The 19,871-nt window shown below is 46.4% G+C and overlaps 1 protein-coding gene across 1 annotated transcript in view; it reads right to left on the reverse strand.

Moving 5' to 3' along the window:
- Positions 1 to 12,262: 12,262 nt before the first annotated feature.
- The window catches only part of plb1 (phospholipase B1), a 150,472-nt gene continuing 142,863 nt past the window's right edge, over positions 12,263 to 19,871 (reverse strand). Inside the window, exons 57-59 of the mRNA XM_080193449.1 lie at positions 18,967 to 19,062; positions 15,543 to 15,617; positions 12,263 to 12,406 (exon numbers count right to left, since the gene is read on the reverse strand). Of these exons, the coding sequence (XP_080049575.1) occupies positions 12,263 to 12,406; positions 15,543 to 15,617; positions 18,967 to 19,062 (315 nt within the window). The remainder of the gene's footprint in view (positions 12,407 to 15,542; positions 15,618 to 18,966; positions 19,063 to 19,871) is intronic.

Below are 19,871 nucleotides of genomic sequence, written 5' to 3' on the forward strand. Positions count from 1 at the left end.
AAGAGGCAAATCAATAGAAATTGAATGAATGTGGATTATGGATCGGCGTACTGTCATTTCACTTTTGGAACCTGTTACTCTCAACCGCATTGAGGAATATTTTTTAATGCAAGGTGGGATAAATGCATCCCAATTGCATGGGCCTCACAGCGCCAGGGACCCAGGTTCGATTCCCAGTTTGGGCCACTGTCTATGGGGAGTTTGCACTTTTTCCTCGCGCCTGTGTGGGTTTTCTCCGGGTGCTCCGGTATCCTCCCACACTCCAAAGACACGCAGGTTAGTTGGGTTGGTCACGCTAAATTGCCCCTTAATGTCAGGGGATTAGCCGGGTTATGGGGATAGGGCTTGGGTGGGATTATGGGCAGTGCAGACTCGATGGGCCGAGTGGCCTCCTTCTGCGCTGTAGGGTTCTATGATTCTATGATTTATAACTCCACTTCTTTCATCACATTGTTCCAGACTTATTTAAAATGAGTGGGGTGGGGGGCAGGGAGGGTGCGGTGGCACAATGTCATGTTGGCAGAATGGGCTCAATCCCAGTAATTTCCCTTTTAAAATATCTGGGCTTTCTTTAAAAAGAAAAATATAAAAATAGAATCCCTGAACCTTCCCTGGAACATCCGCCTCCGACAGATCTCTTTCCCTCCTCTCCCCCAGGGAACATACCTCTCCAAACGGAACCCCACCCCTCTACCCCACAGAACCCATCCTCATGGAACCCCCAATCTCACAATAACCACCATCCCCCCCACAAAATGACCCCCCTGATGGAAACACCACCCCCTCCTCCCCAGGAACACCCCCAACTTAGATCCCCTCCATTACACAAACACTCATCTGTGTAAACCACCCCCCCCTTCCCCCTCCACCCACCCCCGCCCCTGCACTGTCCCCTGGGCACAGCCTGAGGGTCTCTGTCAGTAACAGAAAGCAAAATAGCTGGGAACCCTGAGTGCTTGTGCTGAGAGAGACAGCGGCCTCAGTTTCTCCATTCGAGTCACGTGCACGACATTGGTTTTATTTCCAGGTTGTGAACCTTGACCTGTGCGTAGCAGGATACTATGCAGTACCTTCCTCAAGGAGGCTAACTATAGCCACACCCCCAACAGAAGCATCCAATCAGGGATGGCAAGCAGGATGTAGGAGAGCCAATCAGAGTGCCTGAAGAGGGCAACACTGTCAGATCCGCTGGGAATACTGTTGAGGTGAACGGAGAAGGAAAGAGTGGCACAGGATGGAGGTGCCAATGGGGGTTAGCAGTCGATTCTCTACGCCCAGTGGATCCATCTGCAAGTGACAGGCAAACAATTGTGAGCATTGGTCTGGTTGGATGTCCTGGGAATTCCCCTTCCTGTCTTACAAAATGGCCACTGCTGTGGGCGAACTCAACAATCGCCATGACAATAATGCTTGATGTTGCGTTAGCTCTCCAAAGTGGTACAACATTGCCAGAATTTTACCGCCTCCCTCGCCCAAGGCCCATAAGATCCCGCCCAAGGCCAATGGAGAATGCCATTTGTGAGCCTCACCTACCCCAATTCTGCGGTGGCAAAGAGTTAAAATCTGAATTTAATAAAAAAAATCTGGAATTAAGACGCTACTGGTGACCATGAAACCATTGTCGATTTTTGGAAAAACCCATCTGGTTAACTGATGTCTTTTAGGGAAGGAAATCTCCCATCCTCACCCAGTCTGGCCTACATGTGACTCCAGAGCCACAGCCATGGGCAACTAGGGATGGGCAATAAATGCTGGCCCAGCTAGTGATGCCCACATCCCAGGAATGAATTAAAAAAACATGTCAACTGTTTTACCCTATGTGCCATTTTTACCATTTTGACCTGGGTCCTACCTCCTAACCTTTGATTTGATTTGATTTATTATCGTCACATATATGGGCATATGGTGAAAAGTATTGTTTGTTGTGAGCTACACAGACAAAACATACCATTTATAGAATACATAGAGGAGAAAGAAAGGAGAGGGTGCAGAATGTAGTGTTACTGTCATAGCTAGGGTGCAGAAAAAGATCAACTTAATATATGATAAGTCCATTCAAACGTCTGATGGCAGCAGGGAAGAAACTGCTCTTGAGTCAGTTGGTATGTATCCCCAGGCTTTTGTATCTTCCCCCCCCTGCCCCGGAAGAAGACGGCAGAGAGATGTCTGGGGTGTGTGGGGTCCTTAATTATGCTGGCTGCTTTGCCGAGGCAGCGGGAAGTGTAGACAGAGTCAATGGATGGGAGGCTGGTTTGTGTGATGGATTTGGGCTACCGTTTGTAGTTTTTTGCGGTTTTGGGCAGAGCAGGAGCCATTCCAAGCTGTGATACAACCAGAAAGAATGCTTTCTATGGTGCATCTGTAGAAGTTGGTGAGAGGTGTAGCAGATATACTGAATTTCCTTAATCTCTTGAGAAAGTAGAGGCATTGGTGGGCTCCCTTAACTATAATGTTGGGATGGAAGAACCTGGAAACTTCACCCTGTTAACTCTGTTCTCCTCTCTGCTCTCTGCCCGTCCTTGGATTTACTCCTTATCAGCGTTGCCTTTTTGATTTGTGTGCTTTGAATCTATCTCAGCATGAATTTATTCAGTGAAGGAGGAATTATCATAGCTTAATAAATAGCACCACCTCCTGGCCTTTAACATTTGGTTACATTAACCAAACATTGGTTCAATCAATACTTGTTTGAAGCATTCTGCAAACACACACAATGTTACAGCTTGAGCGCAGAATGGGAATGAAAGCAACACACTCATCAAATTAAAAAAGTACGTTAATTTTGCTCACTTGGTGATTATTTTTAGCAGCATGGTGGCACAGTGGTTAGCACTGCTGCCTCACAGCACCAGGGACCCGAGTTCAATTCCTGACTTGGGGTACTGTCTGAGTGGAATTTGCACATTCTCCCCGTGTCTGCGTGGGTTTTCTCCGATTTCCTCCCACAGTCCAAAAGACATGCTGGTTGGCCATGCTAAATTCTCCCTCAGTGTATGCAAAAAGGCACCAGAGTGTGGCTACTATGGGATTTTCACAGTAACTTCATTGCAGTGTTAATGTAATGCTATTTGTACATAATAAATTAACTTTAACTCTAAGAGAGCAATAGTGCTTCCCAAGTTCCAGGTATTGCCCCCAGCTCTACAGAACGGGTGGCCACATTTATTTACTGCCCCAAGAATTTGAGAACAGATTGATCAGATAAAAGTTGAAACAGAAAGACATTTAGCCATAAGTCAAGTCCCTGCAGTGCTGTTTTCTTCAAATTTTGGAAGAAAATTGATTTTCTGGAAGAAAATCATTTTTTGATTTAAAGAAAACCCAATACAATTTATGCTGCAAGAGAAAGGGTACTGATTGGTTGGCAATTGGCTGAGGCGTTGCCATGGAGATTGCAATGTGGAACTATTGGCTCTCTAAGCTGCCAGATAATTCCAACATTAAGACCTCTGCTGATTATCTTAGATAGATTTTTTGTGTAGCTACTGGCACACTCAGGATTATTCAGCAAGTGCTGCCCAATCACAGCTGACAGTAAGCATGCTGTTTCAGGTTTGTGGGTGCTCCCTGGTTGGGTGCAGTCTGTGCTCTGCCTATTCGGAGGAACATGAACAGGGAATGCTGGAAAACCTCAGGGAGAGAGAATGTTCTGAGTCCACATGACTCTTCTTCAAAGCTGTTGACCTGTAATTTCCCTCTGCCCTCGGGCAGGCGAGCTTGTGGAAGAATGGAACAGAAAAGTATGTACTTCCCTTCCCTTGTAGATGAACGCTGACACTTCCAATCCAGGAAAGGACGCAGGAACAGAGTGCCTCATTCCCACTGAGAAAACTACTTACAGGAACATGCAGTGAGGACATCCTTATGCAAAGGATTTTTAAACAAACGAGATGAATGCACAAGGATTCCTTACTGTTCTACAGCAAGGTGGCACGGTGGCACAGTGGTTAGCACTGCTGCCTCACAGCACCAGGAAATTCATAGAAACCTTACAGTGCAGGAAGAGGCCATTTGACCCATTGAGTCTGCATCGATCACAATCCCACCCATTCCCTACTCCCATATCCCTACATACTTACCTGCTAATTCCTGTAACCTGCACATCTCAGAACACTAAGAGGCAATTTTAGAGGAGCCAATTTACAAAGGAATAAATGGGACTATTCAAATGTTTTAGTCGGAGTAGAGAAGGAGGTAGAAGGGGGGGAGGGGTAGCATTATTGGTCAGGGACTGTATCACAGTGTCAGAGAGGAAGTTTGATGAGGACTTGTCTGTTGAGGTAGTATGGGCGGAGATTAGAAATAGGAGTGGAGAGGTCACCCTGTTGGGAGTCTTTTATAGACCTCCTAAAAGTTCTAGAGAGGTTGAGGAAAGGATTGCGGAGACGATCCTGGTTAGGAGTGAAAGTAATAGGGTAATTGTTATGGGGGATTTTAACTTTACTAATATTGATTGGAATTGTTATAGCTCTAGCTCGTTAGAGGGGTCAGTTTTTGTACAAAGCGTGCGGAAGGTTTTTTGACTCAGTATGTAGATAGGCCAACTAGAGGTGAGGCTATATTGGATTTGGTGCTGGGAAATGAGCCAGACCAGGTGCTAGACTTGGAAGTTGGTGTGCATTTTGGTGATAGTGACCACAATTCGGTTACGTTCACCTTAGTGATGGAAAGGGATAGGCATGAACCTTGGGCTAGTGGTTTTAGCTGGGGGAAGGGTAATTATGAGGCTATTAGGAGAGAATTAGGAAGCATAGGTTGGACTAGGAGATTACAGGGACTGGGAACGTCTGAAATGTGGAGTTTTTTCAAGGAGCAGCTACTGTGAGTCCGTGATAGGTATGTCCCTGTCAGGCAAGGAGGAATTGGTAGGGCTAGGGAACCGTGGTGCACCAAAAAAGTTTTTTCGTTGGTTAAAAGGGAAAAGGAGGCTTATGTTCGGATGAGACGTGAGGGCTCGGGTAGTGCACTAGAAAACTTTAGATTGGCTAGGAGGGAGTTGAAGAGTGAGCTAAGAAGGGCTAAAAGAGGACATGAGAAGACTTTGGCTGATAGGGTTAAGGAGAATCCTAAGGCGTTCTATAGGTATGTCAAGAACAGAAGGTTGGTTAGGGCAAGATTAGGGCCAGTTATAGACAGCAGAGGGAAGTTATGTGTGGAACCGAAGGAGATTGGAGAGGCATTGAACCAATATTTCTCTTCGGTGTTCACGCAGGGGGACATGGATATAGCTGAGGAGGACACTGGGTTGCAGGGGAGTAGAATTGACAGTGTTGCAGTTGATAAGGAGGATGTGCTAGATATTCTGGAGGGTCTGAAAATAGATAAGTCCCCTGGTCCGGATGGGATTTACCCCAGGATTCTCTGGGAGGCAAGAGAAGTGATTGCAGAGCCTCTGGCTCTGATCTTCAGGTCGTCGTTGGCCTCTGGTATAGTACCGGAAGATTGGAGGTTAGCGAATGTTGTCCCATTGTTTAAGAAGGGGAACAGAGACTTCCCCGGGAATTATAGACCGGTGAGTCTCACTTCTGTTGTGGGCAAGGTTTTAGAAAAAATTATTCGGGATAGGATTTATAGTTATTTGGAGAGTAATGAATTGATTGGAGATAGTCAGCATGGTTTTGTGGCGGGTAGGTCGTGCCTTAATAACCTTATTGAGTTTTTTGAGAAAGTGACCAAAGAGGTGGATGGGGGTAAGGCAGTGGACGTGGTGTATATGGATTTTAGTAAAGCGTTTGATAAGGTTCACCATGGTAGGCTTCTGCAGAAAATGTAGATGTATGGGATTGGGGGTGATCTAGGGAACTGGATTAGGAATTGGCTAGCGGATAGGAGACAGAGGGTGGTGGTTGATGGTAAATATTCATCATGGAGTTCGGTTACGAGTGGTGTGCCTCAGGGATCTGTTTTGGGGCCACTGCTGTTTGTAATTTTTATTAATGATCTGGATGAGGGTATAGTTGGGTGGATTAGTAAATTTGCTGATGACACCAAAGTCGGAGGTGTGGTAGATAGTGAGGAAGGGTGTCATAGTTTGCAGGAAGACTTAGACAGGTTGCAGAGCTGGGCCGAGAGGTGGTGGATGGAGTTTAATGCGGAGAAGTGTGAGGTAATTCACTTTGGTAGGAATAACAGATGTGTCAAGTATAGGGCTAACGGGAGGACTTTGAATAGTGTGGATGAGCAGAGGGATCTAGGTGTATGTGTACATAGATCCCTGAAAGTTGGGAATCAAGTAGATAAGGTTGTTAAGAAGGCATACGGTGTCTTGGCGTTTATTGGTAGGGGGATTGAATTTAGGAGTCGCAGCGTTATGTTGCAACTGTACACAACTCTGGTGCGGCCGCACTTGGAGTACTGTGTGCAGTTCTGGTCCCCACATTACAGGAAGGATGTGGAGGCTTTGGAGAGGGTGCAGAGGAGGTTTACCAGGATGTTGCCTGGTATGGAGGGGAGGTCCTATGAGGAGAGGCTGAGGGATTTGGGGTTGTTTTCGCTGGAAAGAAGGCGGCTAAGAGGGGATCTTATTGAAACATATAAGATGATTAGAGGTTTAGATAGGGTGGATAGTAATAGCCTTTTTCCTCTGATGGAGAAATCTAGCACGAGGGGGCATGGCTTTAAATTAAGGGGTGGTAGTTATAGGACGGATGTCAGGGGTAGGTTCTTTACCCAGAGGGTGGTGAGGGATTGGAATGCCCTGCCTGCTGCAGTTGTAAATGCGCCTAGTTTGGGGGCGTTTAAGAGATCCGTGGATAGGTTTATGGACGAAAAGGGATTGGTTTAGGTTAGTGGGTCATTGTTTTGTAACTGGTTGGCGCAACATCGTGGGCCGAAGGGCCTGTTCTGCGCTGTAATGTTCTATGTTCTATGTTCTATTCCTGGCTTGGGTCACTGTCTGTGCAGAGTCTGCACATTCTTCCTGTGTCTGTATGGGTTTCTTCCGGGTGTTCCTGGTTTCTTCCCACAGTCCGAAAGACATGCTTTGGAGAGTTCATAACTTGTTCACCGGGGGTACTCACAAGTTAAAGCAGATGGCAAAGGCTTTATTAAAAAGAGAACAAGGGCATTAACCTGGCATTGCTAAGTTACTGTTCTACCCGAGCACAATCACCAACCACATGGCTTGGCATATCCCCCAGTCAACCATTACCATGAAGCCAAGGGATCAACCCTGGTTCAATGGAGAGTGTAAGAGGGCATGCCAGGAGCAGTACCAGGCATACCTAAAAATGAGGTGTCAAACTGGTGAAGCTACAACACAGGACTACTTGCATGCCAAATGGCAAAAATAGCAAGTGATAGACAGAGTCAAACAATCCCACAACCATCAGATCAGATCTAAGCTCTGCAGTACTGCCCAGGTGCAGTTGTGAATAGTGGGTTATGAGCTGTCTCACAACTCACTGGAGGACGAGGTTTCACCAATATCCCCATCCTGAATGATGGAGGAGCCCAGCACATCAGTGGAAAAAAAATAAGGCTGAAGTGTTCACAGAATCTTCAGCCAAAAGTACTGAGTGGATGATCCATCTTGACCTCCTCCACTGGTCCCCAGCATCTCAGACACCAGTCTCCAGCAATCACTCCACGTGATATCAAGAAACTGGAGTCAAAGGGTATCAGGGACAAACTCTCCACTGGTTGGAGTTATACCTGATCCATAGGAAGATGTTTGTGGTTGTGGAGGGTCAGTCATCTCAGCTCCAGGACATCTCTACAGGAGTTCCTCAGGGTAGTGTCCTAGGCCCAACAATCTTCAGCTGCTTCATCAAAGACCTTCCCTCCAACATAAGGTCAGAAGTGGGGATGTTCGCCAACGATATTCAGCATCATCCACGATTCCTCAGGTACTGAAGTAGTCCACGTTCAAATGACACAAGATCTGGACAATATCCAGACTTGGACTGAGATGTAGCAAGTAACATTCACACCACACAAATGCCAGGCAATGACCATCACTAATAAAAGACACTTGAACCTTTACCCTTGACATTCAATCGTGTAACTATCACTGAATCCCCCACTTCTACTTTTCAGCCTTCACCAGAAGGTGACCAAGATTAGATTTCTCCGCAACAGATGCCAAAAGCAAGATATGGGGATATGCTATGTAAAGGAACAATTAGCAGAAGTCAGTTTCTCATTGAATGAGAAAGGGCGAAAAAGTCAGGATTTAACTGGTGAATATGTATGCAAATGAAGGATTAGAAAAATTGCTTGATTCTGATTTGCTGTCATTGATTATAAGTGCCAAGCTGTTTGTCTGTAACTTCAGAAACACTTGCAGGAAGACTGCAAGCTGGTTTCTCCATGTGCACAAGTCATTTAAGGCCCCATATCGGATGATGCATGGTGTCTAGTGCTGTTTGTACTCAAGTCGACTCTGAATGCCGAAGGCTGCTGGATCTCTGACACGTGCAGAGACTTGTGGAAGTTTGGAACTCTCTCCCTCAAATGGCAGAGGATGCTGGTTCAATTGTTAGGTTTAAGTCTTAGAAAGAAAAGGACAGCATGGTGGCACACTGGTTAGCACTGCTGCCTCACAGCGCCAGGAAGTTGGGTTCGATTCCTGGTTTAGGTCACTGTCTTTTTGGAGCTTGCATCTTCTCCCCATGTCTGCATGGGTTTCCTCTGGGTTCTCCAGTTTCCTTCCAGACATGCTGATGGGGTGCATTGGCCGTGCTAAATTCTCCCTCAGTGTACCCGAACAGGTGCCGGAGTGAGGCGACTAGGGGATTTTCACAGTAACTTCATTACAATGTTAATGTAAGCCTACTTGTGAGACTTACGAATAAAATTTTAAACCAATTAGCTGTCGTCTAATGCTTCAGTTGTACAGAACGTTGGTTAGACTGCATTTGGAGTACTGCGTCCAGTTCTGGTCACCTTACTACCGGAAGGACGTGGAGACCCTGGAGAGGGTGCAGAGGAGGTTTACCAGGATATTGCCTGGCATGGAAGGACTGAGTTACGAGGAAAGATTGGGAAAACTGGGGTTCTTCTCCTTAGAAAGACGGAGATTAAGGGGGGATCTGATAGAGGTGTATAAAATAATGAAGGGTATAGATAGAGTCAACAGTGGTAGGCTTTTCCCTAGATTGGGGGCAACTATCACGAGAGGTCACGAGCTAAGGGTGAGGGGGGAGAAGTATAATTTGGATACTAGAGGGAGGTTTTTCACACAGAGGGTCGTGGGGGTATGGAACACGCTACCAAGTAGGGTGGTGGAGGCAGGAACTCTGGACTTGTTTAAGGTTTACTTAGATAGGCACATGAGTGAAACAGGGATGGAGGGTTATAGACGACGGTTTTAAAAAGGATCAGAGCCTCGGGATGATACTGGAAATGTAATACTACATGTTAATGTTTTGTCTCTTTAATCCACAGGTGTCGGTCCACCTTGTTGTCAAACAAGGGGCATGCTCACGGTGGGTCGTGCATGGGCTGCTCTTGGAGGTTTTGAGAGTGGCCTAGTACGTCGTGTCGTTGTGTGTGCTTAAACCTGGACCAGCAGATGGGCACAACAACAGCTCAGTGACTATCACTGCTAGCTGTGCAGATACATGGATTTGGGCCTGTGTCTGTGGGAGTTTGCGCATTCTCCCTGTGGTTGTGTGGGTTTCCTCCGGTTTCCTCCCACACCCCAAAGATGTGCTCTTAGGCTGATTGGTGTACCAAATTGACACTATTCTCCCCTGAATCTGGCTACATTAGGGGTACCATTCACATACACACGGGTCAAGGTAGGTGTAGGAAAATGCTTTAAAATGGCGGCGCGGGCTCATTGGGCCGAAGGGCCTGTTTCCCATGCCGGGTTGTTCTTTGTTCTATTGAGCAGGGGTATCAGGGGATATGGACCTCGAGCAGGTACCTAGGACAGGATCTTCCGGCTGCGTTCATCCAACCTGAGGTCAACCAACATTTCCACGGCCTATTCCTCACCCACTCAGATTCCTGTGTGGGCGGTTTGGTAAAATTCTGGCCACAGAGTTAGGCCACAGATCAGCCATGATTTTATTGAATGGCCGTTTTGAGGGGCTGAATGGCCTACTCCTGTTCCAATGATTTTCTTGGCCAATTTGCCTTGCCTTTAGATCTAATGCTACCTCTAATATCCCAGGGTTAGATGTCCAGTGACATTATTACTCTGCCATCACCTCTCCCTAAGATGATCTCCCCATATTAGAAATGTCACAGAATCACAAAATCCCTACATACAGGAGGCCATTCAGCCCACCCAAGCCCTATCGCCCTAACCCCACACATTTACTCTAGCTAACCCCCCCTGACACTAAGGGTCAACTTAGCATGGCCAATCAACCTAACCCGCACATCTTTGGACTGTGGGAGGAAACTGGAGCACCTGGTGGAAACCCATGCAGACATGGTGAGAATGTGCAAATTCCACACATACAGTGACCTGAGGCCGGATTTGTACCCAGGTCCCTAGTGCTGTGAGCCAGCAGAGCTAACCACTGTGCCATTCCAGAGCGAATTTCAGTAAGGCGTTTGACGAAGTCCCTCATGGTAGGTTGGTAGAAAAGATTAAAGCTCATGGGATATGTGGCCAGGTATCTAGGCGGGTAGAGAACTGGCTTGCAAAGAGGAGACAGAGAGTAGTAGTGGAGGTCCTTTTCTAGCTGGAGGTCTGTCACTAGTGGTGTGCCGCAGGGCTCAGTACTGGGACCTCTTCTCTTTGTAGTGTATATAAATGATTTGGAAGAGGGAGTAAGTGGTGTGATCAGCAAATTTGCTGATGACACCTAGATGGCTGGATTGGCAGGCAGTGAGGAGCAGTGCCTGGCAATACAACGGGACACTGATAGGCTGGTATATTGGACAAATGGCAAATGGAGTTTAATCCGTTTAAATGTGAGGTGATGCATTTTGGCCGGAATAATGTAGGGGGGAGTTATATGATAAAGGGTAAGCCCATAAGGAGTGTAGAAATGCGGTCTTTGAAGGTTGTGAAGAAAGCCTATGGTATGTTAGCCTTTATAGGAAGGGGTATAGAATATAAGAGCTGGAGTCTAATGTTGCAGTTGTATAGAACGTTGGTTAGGCCGCATTTGGAGTACTGTGTCCAGTTCTGGTCGCCTTACTACCAGAAGGACGTGGAGACTCTGGAGAAAGTGCAGAGGAGGTTTACCAGGATGTTGCCTGGTATGGAAGGACTGGGGTATGAGGAAAGATTGAAAAAATTGGGGCTATTTTCCCTTGAAAGATGGCGACTGAGGGGGGATCTAATAGAGGTATATAAGATTATGAAGGGTATAGATAGAGTAAACACAGGTAAGCTATTTCCTATGTTAGAGACACACAGTACGAGGGGCCATGGGCTTAAGGTGAGGGGGGAGAGGTATAACACAGATATTAGAGGGAGGTTTTTCACACAGAGGGTAGTGGGGGTATGGAATGCTCTGCCAAGTAAGGTGGTGGACGCAGGCACGCTGGAGTTGTTTAAGAGTAACTTAGACAGGCACATGAGTGGGTTGGAGATGGGTGGATATAGGAGATTGTTTTAAATAAGATTCATTAGCATTGGGGCGCCCCTGGTAATGTAAATGGATATGGTACGATAATAATGTTTTTTTCTCTTTTCATTCACAGGTTTTAAGTCGGTCCGCCTTGTGTCCAACGAGGGGCATACACGCGATGGGTCGTACTTGGGCTGCTCTTGGTTGTTCGAGATTGGCCTAGTGCTTCATGTCGTTAGTGTGTGCTTAAACTGGACCAGATACTGGGCAAGATGACAGCTCAGTGACTATCACTGATTGCTGTGCAGACACATGGATTTGGGCCGGTGTCTGTGGGAGTTTGCACATTCTCCCCGTGCTTGCGTGGGTTTTCTCCGGGTGCTCCGGTTTCCTCCCACACCCCAAAGATGTGCTATTAGGCTGATTGGCAGGAATAAATTGTCCCTAAATCAGTTTCCCTCAATGTGGATTGCCATAAAACATTAGATAAGGGTCATGGGTGGAGGGGGGACTGGTAATGTTAAAATGGTGGCGCGGGCTCGTTGGGCCGAAGGGGCTGTTTCCCGGGCTGTTTTTGTTCTTTGATTTCTGTGGATAGGCGGGCTGGATGGACTGAAGACCTTCTCCTGCCTTGTTATAGCGCTGCTGTACATTTTCCCAGTAAAAAGCCCGCTGAACAATTTAAATAAATAAAAACTCTCAATAACATTTGGCCACATAAATTCCATTTATTTCAAGTGCTTTTCGCTGCTGCTTCCTCCATTGTGAAGATTCGAGCTTTAGGATCAGGACCAGTGTTGCCCTAGGGTCACGGCACCCACGGTTATTAGAACCACAAACCAAACTCTCCCCTCTCCCCTGGATACTCCTCCTGTTGTTGGGGCAGGTTCTGCTACACTGTTCCTCCATGTGAACAGATAAGGTGCCTCCTAGAGAAACGTGAAGAATAAAGAGAAGTGAAGTGGGTAACTCCACAATGTCATTGATTTCCGTATTCGAGTTATTGCAGCGTACCGTGTGTTGAGTAATCCATCACCCGACTGAAGTGAGTGACTCGATTAAAAGCTGATGCGGGTGTCACGGTGGCACAGTGGTTAGCACAGCTGCCTCACAGCGCCAGGGACCCAGGTTCAACTCCCAGCTTGGGTCACTGTCAGTGCGGAGTCTGCATATTCTTCCCGTGTCTGTGTGGGGTTTCCTCCACATGCTCTGGTTTCCTCCCACAGTCTAATGATGTGCAAGTTGGGTGGATCGGCCATGGTAAATTGCCCCTTAGTGTCAGGATGTGAGCAAGGTGAATATGTGGGGTTATGGGGATAGGGTCTGGGTGGAATTGTTGCCAGTGCACTCTTGATGGGCTGAATGGATGCCTTCTGGACAGTAAGGATTCTACAAAACTAGAATAAATGTGCAGATGCACAGCTTCAGAGTGAAAGGACAACCCCTTAGAACTGAGTTGAGAGAAATTTCTTCAGGCAGAGAGAGACGAATCTGTGGAATTCATTGCTGTAGAGGAATGTGGAGGTTATTGCATGTACTTAAGGCAGAGATAGCTAGGTTTGATCGATTAATTGGTAAGGAGATCAAGGGCTACTGGTGAAAAGGTGCGAGAATGGGGTTGAGAAACTTATCAGCCATGATTGAATGGTGGACCAGACTCAATGGGCCGAATTCTGATCCTATATCTTATAGTCTTTCCAATTTTGTATATCTCATATCTTGGTTTGTCTGGACAGGAAGGTTGCACATTATTTGCTTATCATCTGTTTCATTCAAATCAAATCCAGTCATCCTTTTGGGGTGGCACAGTGGTTAATTAAGGCTTCCCTCATTATAACATCACCAATTACACAATGGGATAGATGCATTTAAAATGATCAAAGTGTTGCCCGGGGTAGATAGAAACTGATTACAAGTGGATGAAGGATTCAGAATGAAGAGTCACGGACACGAGATTAAAGTGTGCGGGATTTAGAAGGAGAACAGGAATAACTGTCAGTGCGGAGTCTGCACGTTCTCCCTGTGTCTGCGTGGGTTTCCTCTGGTGCTCCGATTTCCTCCCACAGTCCAAAGATGTGTGTGTTCGGTGGATTGGCCATGATAAATTGACCTGAGTGTCCCAGGATGAGTAGGTTAGAGGGATTAGTGGGGTAAATAGGTGGGATTACAGGGATAGGGCCTGGATGGGATTGCGGTCGGTGCAGACTCGATGGGCAGAATGGCTTCTTTCTGCACTTTTTATGATTTCTAACTTCTTGCAATGCATTCAGGGACTATGGTCTGAATACCTCCCCGCTGACCCCAGCAGGCCTGAGGCCAGTTCACACTCTGACCAGCATTGATTGGCTGAAGGCGGGACTTGTGCCTGTCACCGGGAGCACATCTTCCCTTGCAGAGCTGCCGGCCAATCAGGTTGACCAGCAGCTCACCAGTCACTCCAGGGGACAGCGCCGCAGTGGCTGGAAGAGGCATTGCAGTGAACGGTCTGAAACAAAGTGCCAGGAACCAGGCGAATGGCGGGGGTGGGGTGGAGTGTAGAGGAGGCCTAGGAGGGAGACTGGGTCACAGGAGACAGTTCAGGGGAAGAAGGAAATCAAGAAGTCGTTGCCCCAACACCTCAGTCATAAGGAGGCTTCTGACGGAGGCAGAAACCTTATCCTTGATAAACCTTATTTTTTTTGGATTCTCCTCACCCTAATCAGTCAGGTGCCCGCCAACCTAAACATTGAGGCTGGGTGAGAAAAGGCCCTTAGTGGCCTCTTAGTAGCTACTAAAGGGCTATAACTGGGGCAAGGGCAGACATCCAGCTTGGGGTGGAGGAGGGGGGGGAATCCCATGATGCAATTTTACCCCCCCCGCCCGCAACCCACACTTCAGAACCTGCAGGTGATGGAGGGTAAAATTCTGGCCAATGAATTTCACATCAGGAATTTCCCATCAAAGTGTGGCCTGGGGGCACCAGAGTACCAGTCATACTGGACCTGTGAAGGTAGAGGGTGCCACATCAAGGCAGGGGGTGCCACTGCCAGACGGTTGGCTGGAATCTCTTCAAGGGACACAAAATGCCCGCGTAGATTTGTTCCCCTCCACCCCCAAACCCCAGTCCACAGTGAGGTTGCCAGGTTTCACCAGGTAGTCTTCCCACATGGTGAGGGCTCATCGATCAGGTTCGATTCCTGCCACGGCTGATGATGGAATTTGAATTCAATAAACAAAAATATTTGGAATTAAGAACCTACTGATGACCATGAAACCTTTGTCGATTGTCAGAAAACCCATCTGGTTCACTAATGTCCTTTAGGGGAGGAAATCTGCCACCCTTACCTGGTCTGGCCTACATGTGACTCCAGAGCCACAGCAATGTGGTTGACTCTTAACTGCCCTCGGACATCTAGGGATGGGCAATAAATGCTGGCCAGCCAGTGATGCCTATGCCCCATGAATGAATAATAAAAAAAAATTGTTGGTAAAATGCCAGCGGCAATGAGAAGAGGCTACTGAAGTGGCTCGCTTGCCCTCTGGGCAAGAACATTGTGCTCCATTTTGCCCGTTGTTTTTAAAATATCTTGGTGGTAGGAAGGCGATCCGCCTGCCCTCTCCAATTTACAGGCCACTGCCTGCCTCCCAGCCCCTCTCTAAAGTGCTGGTAAACTCAAATCTTAAGTGTGAAGCATTGTAAATTATTACAGGGTGGCATGGTGGCACAGTGGTTAGCACTGTTGTCTCACAATGCCAGGGACCCCGGTTCAATTCTGGCCTCAGGTCACTGTCTGTGCGGAGTCTGCACATTCTCCCTGTGATTGTGTGGGTTTCGTGCAGGGCTCCGGTTTCCTCTAACAGTCCAAAGATTTAAGGGTTAGGTTGCTAAATTACCCCTAAATGTCAGGGGGATTAGCAGGGTAAATATTGGGGTTATGTGAATAGGGCTTGGGTGGGATTATGGTCGGTACAGACTCAATGGGCCGAATGGACTCCTCTGTACTGTAGGGATTCTATGATTGTTACAGAATGAACTACAAGTAGTAATACATGTATTATACCAGGATACAAAAACTCTTCACTTACCGAGCTAGGACACTTCAACTTGGTTCGGTCATGAGTGAAATTGTTGTAATTTTGCTTGTGCCCAATTGGTTCCAGCTGCAGGAAATGGGACGAAGAACATTCAGTAAATAGAAATCTCTACACGTGACTGATTGAGAATAGGGAAAGAGATAGGTTTGTTAAAACCCAAGAACATTAAAAGTTCTTCATTATTTTGTTGTGAGTTAAATAACTGTTATTTTTCCTTTTGAAAAGAAATCCCAGCACGGATCCAGTTCCTGAGATAATCAGCAGCCTGAGAACTCCACTGGAATAGGATCATTGAACCAGAACAGGTGTCACGCTATGGAGATGCTGGGGTTAGACTGGGGTGGGCATAGTAGGAAGTCTCACAACACCAGGTTTAACAGGTTTAACACCAGGTCCAACAGGTTTATTTGGAGCACGAGCTTTTGGAGCACTGCTCCTTCATCAGGTGAGTGCACTGGAGCTATGCTCCGAAAGCTCGTGATACCAAATAAACCTGCTGGACTTTAACCTGGTGACTTCTTACTATAGAACAGGGCTCTGTAATCCACGGCTCCGAGCTGTGTGCGACTCTGTCACATCTCATTTACAGATCGCATCTTTTCCTGCTGGATTAACATGAGAAAAGCCTAAAAAAGGCTGAGTTTGATGCCAAGACACTGCCTGTGTAATTGTGTACGTATGGCTGCCATCTTCATAAGGGCTAATGTGCAGCAGGGCACATACACAGCTGCTCTCGGTATAGAAATACAGAAAATAGGAGCAGAAGTAGGCCATTCAGCCCTTCGAGCCTGCTCCGCCATTCGTTGTGATTATGGCTGATCATCGAATTTGATATCCTGATCCCACCTTCCTCCCTTTAGCCGCAAGGGCTATGTATAATTTCTTCTTAAAATCAGACAATGCTTTTCAGTCCTAAAAGGTTTAGCCCGATCCTTAGACTGTGACTCTTGGTTCTGGATTCCCCCACCATCAGGGACATCCTTCCTGTATTTATCTATCGGGGGGGGGGGTAACTTTATAGAGAGTAATGTGCAGCAGGGCATGTACACTGTCACTCTTTTTGTACAAGATACCTTTATAACTGAGTTAAACAGCTCTCTCACTAAGTCACAATTAGCATATTTACTGAGGTAGACAGAAAACCAGGGTAATTAATGGAGAAAAGTTCCTAACACATAAAATTGGCATTTTTCTATTGGCCATGCTATGTCTGAATAGAGGTGTAAAAATGACAGAGTATTTGCAGCGCAGAAACAGGCCATTCAGTCCAACTGATCCATGCTGCTGTCTATGCAGCACAAGAACTTTCTTCAACACCTCGTCATTTAGTCCCATAAATAGACCCTACTTCCCTCATGTGCTTGTATGTCTATGCCACTTCCCTCAGCTACTCCCTGTGGAAGCAAGTTCTCACTCCTCTGGGTGAGAAGTTTCCCTATTACCCTCCATTTCATTAATTAGTAACTATTTTCTTTGTGTGGTCCCCAGTTTGCGCACAAGTGGAAATATCTTGGTAGCTTCTTCCTTGTTGCCATCAGACTTTTGAATGGATCTACCTTATATTAAGTTAATCTTTCTGTACACCCTAGCTATGACTGTAACACTAAATTCGGCACTCTCTCCTTTCCTTCCCCCTTCTGTAATCTCTGAACGGTATGCCTTGTTTGTATAGTGTGCAAGAAACAATAGTTTTCACTGTACCCCAGTACATGTGACAATAATAAGTCAAATCAAATATAGATCACCAAGCAATTCCATAATAAAGAATTATCAGTAATCCCTCTGTTTTCTCTTTTCTAGAGAAAAGAGTCCCAGCCTGCTCAGTCTTTCCCAATTGGTGTGAGCTCTCAGTTCTGGCATCATTCCAGTAAATCTATTTTACATCTCCTCCAGTACCTTTGCAATAATATGGAGACGAGGACAGTTTACAATACTCCATGTGTGGTCCAACTACTGTTCTATGCAGGCTTAACATAACTTCTCTGCTCCTCAATTCTATCCCTCATGCCAATAAGCTTTGAGGTGCTATGACAGCCATTTTTACCATGAGCCGCATTTTGATCTGTACAGGACATTATCCATTGCCCCAAATGAATCTGTGGAGTTCACTGGCTGTGGAGGCCAGGTCATTGAGTGCACTTAAAACAGAGATAGATAGGTTCTTGATTGGCAAAGGGATCAAAGGTTATGGGGAAAAGGCAGGAGCGTGTGAAAGAGAATTACTTGGAGGGGAGGTGATGGCCTTGTGATATTATCACTAGCCTACTCAATTAACGTCCTGGGGACCCAGTTTGAATCCCGCCATGGAGATGATACAATTTGAATTCAATAAAATATGTCTGGAATTAAGAATCTACGATGAGCATAAAACCGTTGACAATTGTTGGAAAAAGTCATCTGGTTTCCTAATGTTCTTTAGGGAAGGAAATCTGCCGTCCTTACCTGGTCTGGCCTACATGTGAATCCAGATCCACAGCAATGTGGTTGACTCTCACCTGCTCTCCAAGGGCAAGTAGGGATGGGCAATAAATGCTGGCCAGCCAGCGACACACATTCCCACAAATGAATTTTAAAAAATGGCTTTGGAAACATATCAGCCATGATTAAATGGCAGAACAGACTCATGTGGCTGACTGGTCTAATTTTCATAGAATCATAGAAACCCTACAGTGCAGAAAGAGGCCATTCGGCCCATCGAGTCTGCACCGACCACAATCCCACCCAGGCCCTACCCCCTTATCCCTACATATTTACCCACTAATCCCTCTAACCTACGCATCTCAGGACACTAAGGGGCAATGTTTAACATGGCCAATCAACCTAACCCGCACATCTTTGGGTGGGATGGTAGCACAGTGGTTAGCACTGTTGTTTCACCGCTCCAGGGACCTGGGTTCGATTCCCGGCTGGGTTATTGTCTGTGTGGAGCTTGCACACTCTCCTCGTGACTGCGTGGGTTTTCTCCAGGTGATCAGGTTTCCTCCCATAGTCCAAAGATATGTGAGTTAGGTTGATTGACCATCCTAAAAAAAAAATGCCCCTTAGAGCTCTGAGATGTGTAGGTTAGAGGGATGTAGGGATATGGGGGTAGGGCCTGGGTGGGATTGTGGTCAGTGCAGGCTTGATGGGCCAAATGGCCTCTTTCTGCACTGTAGGATTTCTATGATAATTTTGCTCCTGTATTTTATGGTCTTACAGTCTAAATGAGAGAAATGGAAACTGTTTCTTCATGCGCTCCTGTGGAAAAGGTTGGGCTGTTGGTATGATCTCAGTGCACAAGTGGTGAAATTTGGGCGATCTTTGGGCTGGGGATCACTGGGATGGAATCTAAGTTGCAGCCATTGGGTGGACTGGCTGTAATGAGATAGTCTGTAAACAAGGTGCCAGAATGTCAGAGTTAAGGAGGAAGACGCACCATGTTGTTCCACAATCCAATGGCCATCTCAGCATGTCCTCGCTCACTGCAGTGGAAACAATCGACTGAAAAGAAGCTCAGGTCTGGCTGGCCGGTCTGGAAAAAGGAAAGAACAAACTAAATTAATGATGTTGGTGAGGGGGGGTGATGACTGAGTGATATTATCACTAGATTATTAATCCAGGAACTCAGCTAATGTTCTGGGGACCCAGGTTCTAATCCCACCACAGCAGATGGTGGAATTTGAATTCAATTATAAAATACCTGGAATTAAGAATATACTGATGACCATGAAACCATTATTGATTGTCGGAAAAACTCGTCTGGTTCACTAATGTCCTTTGGGGAAGGAAATCTGCTATCCTTACCTGATCTGGCCTACAGGTGATTCCAGAGCCACAGCAATGTGGTTGACTCTCAACTGCCCTCCAAAGGCAACTAGGGATGGGCAATAAATGCTGGTCATTTATTGTCCATCCCTGAGGGCATTTAAGAGTCACATGTAGGCCAGACCAGGTAAAGACAGCAGATTTCCTTCCTGAAAGGACATTACATCTGTCTACATTTCCTGCTGCTCTGGCAAAGCAGCCAGTATAATCAAGGACCTCATGCACCCTGCACATTCTCTCCCACATTCTTCCATTGGGAAAAAGATACAAAAGTCTGAGGTCATGTACCAACCTCTTTTTTCTTGCTGCCATCAGATTTTTGATTGGACCCACCCAGCATTAAGTTGATCTTTCTCTACACCCTAGCTATGGCTGTAACACTATATTCTGCACTCTTCCATAAACTGCTCTATGTACAGTATGCTATGTCTGCATAGCACTCAAGAAACAATACTTTTCACTGTATGTTAATACGTGACAATAATAAATCAAATCAAAAAAAATTAGTGAACCAGA

Source organism: Carcharhinus amblyrhynchos, chromosome 7, assembly GCF_965287045.1.
Source record: "Carcharhinus amblyrhynchos chromosome 7, sCarAmb.v2.hapA, whole genome shotgun sequence".
Classification (NCBI taxonomy): Eukaryota; Metazoa; Chordata; class Chondrichthyes; order Carcharhiniformes; family Carcharhinidae; genus Carcharhinus; species Carcharhinus amblyrhynchos.